Here is a 6,343-nt window from a genome sequence, read left to right as displayed (position 1 = left end):
ATCAAAAGTGTGCTGCGCTGTGCTGCCCAAAATTTTAAAATGACAACAAAATTAGATTAAAAAACTGCATCTGAAATGTTGAAAAGTGTTTGCTTTCCAAAAAGGCAGCTGAACCGAGCCAAAGAAATCCTGGAAAAGACAAGAGACCAGAAAATAAGATGAAATCTCTGCAGCCAGTGATTTAGCCTACACTGTATGCTAAAGGTGACTGTCAGACTGTAGTCTGTAGTGTTAGAAATAAATTGTATTCGCATTTTTATATTAAACAATAAAAGTGCAATTAAATACTAAGACCAGCAGACCAGGCAATGTAGTCATTAAACTGTTATTTTATGTGTATATGTGATTGTATTTTTGTGTCTCTCTTTGTGCTTGTGTATGCGTGCGTGTGTACACGTGCACGTGTGTGTGTGTGTGTGTGTGTGTGTGCGCACGCGTGCGTGTGTGTGTATCCGCATGTACGTGTGTGTGCATGTGTGCATGTGTACGTGTGTGTGTGTGTGTGCATGTGTGCATGTGTACGTGTGTGCGTGTGTGTGCATGTGTGCGTGTGTGCGTGTGCATGTGTACGTGTGTGCGCGTGTACGTGTGTGTGCGTGTGTGCATGTGTACGTGTGTGTGTGTGTGCATGTGTACGTGTGTGTGTGTGTGTGGCCGCAGGTGCAGGGCCTGGATGAGCAGCTCTCTGAGTCTCTGGACTTCCTGACTGTGGGCCCAGCTGGTTCCGTGCTGAAGGCTCTTCCTCATGGGGGGGGAGCTGAAGCTTCTGGGGCTGTGCCCCCCCCCTTTCGGGCCTCCCGGATCTTCTCCACCCTTGACGACCCCGCCTCCGAGTCTCAACCCCCCAGCTACAGCCTCCTGAACCCGTCCGACTGGGCGCGGAACCAGTCCCTCCCCCAGAACCCGCCAGCGTCCCGCGCCAAGCGCCGGGCCCCGCTGAAGACCGCCATGAAGGCCAAGAAGATCTTCGGCTGGGGCGACTTCTACGTCAACATCAAGACGCTCAAGTTCAGCCTGCTGGTGACCGGCAAGATCGTGGACCACGTCAACGGCACCTTCAGCGTCTACTTCCGCCACAACTCGTCCGTCCTGGGCAACGTGTCCATCAGCATCGTCCCGCCCAGCAAGGCCGTGGTGTTCGAGGCTCCGCCCTCCTCGCCCTCGCTCCGCCCACGCCACGACCCGGAGGCGGAGGTGCGGGACAAGCAGCAGTCCACGCTGCACGCCAGGGAGAAGGTGGCGTTCAACTGCCAGGTCGAGTACGAGAAGACCAACCGCGTGCGGAAGCCGCGGCCCTGCCTGTACGACCCGGCCCAGACCTGCTTCCTGGAGCACACGCAGTCCCACACCGCCTGGCTCTGCGCCAAGCCCTTCAAGGTCATCTGCATCTTCATCTCCTTCTTCAGCGTGGACTACAAGCTGGTGCAGAAGGTCTGCCCGGACTACAACTTCCAGAATGACCTCCCGTACTTCGGGTGACAGGAACCTCTGAAAGTACCATTGGGGGATTTGGGGGGGGGGGGGTGGGCTGTTGAATATATGTAATTCCCCCTCTCCCCAGCACACAGGACAAGGTTTTTTTCGGGGGGTGTGGGTGGGATGGATGTTATTCAGTTGCACTGTATCATGTCCTGACATTTAAAATGTTTACTCCCTTTCCCCCCCAGTTTGTGAAAAGCCCAGTTTGTGTTTATATCACTGCTCAGTGCTACAGCCTCCAGGAGGGAGAGTCAGTACTGCCTCCGGCACTGACACAGTCTGGCCTTCACACCAGACCCATCCAGACCCATCCAGACCCATACTGACCCATCCTGACCCATCCTAACCCATCCAAACCCTTCCTGACCCACCCAGACCCATCCAGTCCCATTCTGACCCATCCTAACCCATCCAGACCAATCCAGACTAAACCAGACCCAACCAGACCCATCCTAACCCATCCAGACCCTTCCTGACCCATCCTGACCCATCCAGACCCAAGCAGATGCATTCAGACCCATCCTAACCCATCCAGACCCATCCTGACCCACCCAGACCCATCCATGCACAACAGGGCCTTAACAGGATGAGTCAGCCAGCAGCCCCAAGCTTTCCTCCATTACTTTTGATTTAGATCAAATGCATGTTCGCATCAGAGCGTGACTCTCTCAGCGACTCTGAACCTCCCTGCCAATTTATCCAGGTCAACCGACTCTCACTCAGCTTATTAATATCACACTCAAATAAATATGTTAATTATTTTGTGGAACTGTTCCCCAGTGATTGCTGTGGTTAAAGCAACAGCAGCAGTGTGTCTGTGCGCTCACAGCCAACGATGCACAGTGTTTGGTCCAGTGTGTGGGACCGCAGGAGGTGAAGGAGGTGATGGCAGGAGGTGGCCGAAGGAGGTGACTAGAGGAGGTGACAGCTGGTACCAGTAGAACTGACTGCACCTTGTTTGGCCCTGGAAGATTAAAGTCTGCCAGCTCATTTATAAACATTTTCTCTGCTGCAATTAATAGACTATTCACAGAATTTTTTAAAATACTGTGACTTGGATATTTTCATGAAAAAACTCACAGTAAGACTGGAAATAACTTTAAAATGAAAACAGACAAGAAAAAAAAAGTCTCGAACTTGAGAGAAGGAAACCACACTCAGATATTGCATTTTCCCGTGTGTATCATCCATTTAAAGTATGCTTTTCTCCCCCAGTTCTGACAGAGGAATGGAGTTTTCTAATTTAATTTATTGTTGTTTACTCAGCTACTGGGTGTGAGCGAGCGGTGGAGAACGCCAGACCGCTCATCCCGTGGTAAATCTGGAGAATACTCTCATGTATACGCTGTATGTAAATATGACACGCACATTAAAACTGATGAAGCCGTCTTCCTGTTTGGAGCTGTGATTCTGAGCGTGAATGATGAAGCTGAAGCGAATGATGAAGGAACATCCGTGGGGAGAAACGCAGCAGACTGTAACTCACCCCCCCCCACCCCCCCCAGTTATGATCACCATTCCTTCTTCTTTTGCACGGAAAACCAGAATAATAAAATAAGCAAAGCTTAAAAAACACAGCTTTTGGCCATAACGGTATGGGTAAAATACAGCATTGATGTTTTGGGTTTACTGCACCTGATGCACAGTAAATAATAATAACAATAATAATAATAATGATAATAATAATAATAATGATAATAACAATAATAATAATAATAATAATAATAATAATAATAATAACAACAACAATAATAATGATAATAATAACAACAATAATAATGATAATAATAATGAAGTTAATTCAAAATGTCACAATTAAGAAAAATTAACGGCCTGTTAAAATTCAGAAATTGCAAATGTTGTGTTTGGAACAAAAGCCAGCATACACAGGACCAAGTTTGATAACCACTGATTTATAGTAACTCTGGGCTGGGAGGTGAGTTCCTGATACCATCCGAACACTGATCTCCATGTCTGTTCCAAACACTGATCCCTAGGACTGTTCCTAACACTGATCTCCATGTCTGTTCCAAACACTGATCTCCAGGACTGTTCTTAACACTGATCTTACATGTCTGTTCCAAACACTGATCTCCATGTCTGTTCCAAACACTGATCTCCAGGTCTGTTCCAAACACTGATCCCTAGGACTGTTCCTAACACTGATCTCCAGGACTGTTTCTAACACTGATCTCCAGGACTGTTCCTAACACTGATCTCCAGGTCTGTTCCATTCCACACTGTGAGGAAAGTAAGATAATATGAATGTTGTCTTTATACTTATACTCGTCTGTCTCTATTTCTTCCTCAATCTTTATATTTCTCTCACATATTCTCTCATATTTCAAATTCAAATGCAAATAGGTGTTCTTCATGACCCCACAATCTACAGCATTTCCAAAGGTTTTCTCTGTCGCTCTTTTTCTCTCTCTCTCTCACACTCTCCCTCTCGTGAGAATGTGTAGTTAAATAACACAGTCAGTGCTAATTGAATCTTTGTTCTGTCTCGCTCGATATCCTATTATATATTTTGTGGATCGATGTCTCCCAGACAGTGGAGCCCTGGGGCTGTGCTGCATCATCAGAATCCCAGAGGCTCCGCCCCCTTCCCGCTGTTCCCCTCCCTCAGCAAAACACTTACACCGCCAGCCTCCCAAACAGCAGGGCGTGTGTGTGTGTGAGCGTGTGTGTCTGTTAGAGTGTATGTGTGTGTCTGAGTCTGTGTGTGTGTGTGAGAGAGAGAGAGTGTGTGTGTGTGTGTGTGTGAGTGCATGTGTGTGAGTGTGTGCGCACATGTGTGTCTGAGTCTGTGTATATGTGTGTGTGTGTGTGTGTGTGTGTAAGAGTCTGTGTATATGTGTGTGAGTGTGTGTGTGTGTGCGTGTGTATGTGTCTATGTTCATACATGTATGAGTGTGTGTGTGTGTGTGTATGTGCAAATGTATGTGAATTGACTGATACCCCATCTTCTCTCACATCAATTATGAATTTTAGAATTCAGGTGAATTAGACGCAGGTGATCAATCGAGCTTACAGAAGGACGTAATTGTAATTGCAATTAACTGATAATTAATATTCACTGCAGTCGACTTTATTTCCAAAGACCAGAATCACAAGCTGTCCCTGGGGTAATTTAATTTAACGTCCGTGTGAACACTCAGTCCCATCAATTACACCGCGGCCCCCCCCCCGCCTCCCCCAGCAGCTCGTTCACATGAACATGGCGAGTATTTCCAGCACAGGCGCTCTGACCTGGTCTCCGTGCCGCTGGGATCCTCTGCTATCTGATTCGTTCGCCGGCACCATCTGCCACATGCCTGCTGTCTCCGGTCTTTGGTCAGAAAATGGTGAAAATCCGAAAAAAGATGAAGCACATGCACGCACATAAGCACCCGTGCACATGTACACATATACAAGCTCAAACACACATATACACACACACACACAAGTTTGCACACACACGCACACACACACACAAGCTCAGATACACACACACACACACATGCATGCACGCACGCACATACGCACGCATGCACTCGCACACACACACACACACACACAAGCTCAGATACACACACGCGTACGCACACACACAAGCTCACACACACACACACATAACAGAGGGTGGCACCACGGTTTGACAGTCCTAGTGTTGGCTGTGATCTGAAGTCTAGCAAGGCTACTTTCTATTTTAATTTAACTTTTTTAAACCAGGAAATCACACAGATATAGGATATCTTTTCAAGGAATGCCGGGGAAAAAGGGCAGCTCAATAAGTAAGTGAATAAATAAATAAATAATACAGTAATGGACATCAATGAAACACAATAAACAGAGGTGAAAAAAATCTGGGTATAGAAAGAAAGAATCCTACCCAATCACCTGGATTTGCTCGTTAACACAATTCTTCAGCCAGGCTGTAGAACTAATGAGTGAAATCAGCTGGCTGAGTTCATGGGTGGCAGAAACACATGGCAGGACTTTTACTTCCTGATCCCCGGACTTCACACCTCTATAATAAAAGTGACAAAAAAGCAAAGATTTCCCAGAGTTCCATGCTGCCAGGCCTGCTTCCTGCTGGATTTAAATGAGTTCAGTGGACTCCAGCTCCCTGGTCAGAGTGTTTTTAGAAGGTTATTCCAGGACTGAGGAGACAGCGGGTCAAACCCTTCCTCCTTAAGCCCAGTCTTGCTGTTGGTACCTGCATTCCAACCCCTTATTTTCACTCTCGCATCTCTTTCTCCTGATCTTTCCTCGCTCCTCAGCTCCACCCAACGGAGCGCGCGAGGAAGAGATGCAAGGGTGAGACACGAGGATGGAGGAATCAAGACAACATTGGCAGCCATCCCAAATAATACACCAGAAGACCGATGGGAAAGGCCATTTAAACAAATTTTTCAAAGACAGAAATGAAGGAATGAAAAAAGTGTGTAAGAAAGTTTCCAAGAACTTTTTGGCATTCATCATTTTTTTTCCTTATCTGTATTTGTTCATGGCTGTTTCCTTATGCAAATCACAGGATTGCACATACAATTTACAAATGGGCAGCATTCATCATCTCACACACCTGGGGTGCGCACAAAACAAGGGTCTGCACATGTGTCATGAATCCCACACTTTTTTTTTGTAGGAACATTTTAAAGGACAGAAGTAAGTTTTATGAATGAGGCCCAATATCTTAGTTCTGTTACTTTTTTTTTGGCTAAATAAGACAAAAAAGATTGCCAATGAGCTGAGACAATTTGACTGGGCATAAGACAATTTCACTTGTCAAGCACAGAGTAACTTCAACAAGTTACTTAAAACAAAATATTTTCTACTTGAGAGAGAGAAAAAGAGATTTTACATCTCATTATAAGACTAA

At 46.2% G+C, this 6,343-nt stretch overlaps 1 protein-coding gene and 1 long non-coding RNA gene across 4 annotated transcripts in view; one reads left to right on the top strand and one right to left on the bottom strand.

The window, feature by feature from the left end:
- The window catches only part of LOC118207511 (neurexophilin-4-like), a 22,206-nt gene extending 20,383 nt beyond the window's left edge, over positions 1–1,823 (top strand). For 2 of the 3 annotated variants that reach the window (XM_035381171.1, XM_035381170.1), the window contains one exon: positions 661–1,823. In XM_035381171.1, coding sequence (XP_035237062.1) covers positions 661–1,479 — 819 coding nt within the window. In that variant the 3' untranslated portion in view covers positions 1,480–1,823. Of the gene's footprint in view, positions 1–104; positions 205–660 lie in introns of all 3 variants that reach the window. The other variant, XM_035381172.1, reaches the window with a different exon arrangement.
- A 1,509-nt stretch (positions 1,824–3,332) lies between these two features.
- Positions 3,333–5,381, bottom strand: LOC118207513. The gene is made up of 3 exons (XR_004761392.1): positions 5,354–5,381; positions 4,732–4,810; positions 3,333–3,719 (listed from the first exon to the last, which is right to left on the bottom strand). It is a non-coding gene; the product is annotated as an uncharacterized LOC118207513 (long non-coding RNA).
- Between the last annotated feature and the right edge of the window lie 962 nt (positions 5,382–6,343).

Source organism: Anguilla anguilla, chromosome 11 (genome assembly GCF_013347855.1).
Source record: "Anguilla anguilla isolate fAngAng1 chromosome 11, fAngAng1.pri, whole genome shotgun sequence".
In the NCBI taxonomy this organism is placed as follows: domain Eukaryota; kingdom Metazoa; phylum Chordata; class Actinopteri; order Anguilliformes; family Anguillidae; genus Anguilla; species Anguilla anguilla.
The sequence above is the reverse complement of the archived record's forward strand: the minus strand, read 5'-3'. Positions and strand labels throughout refer to the sequence as shown.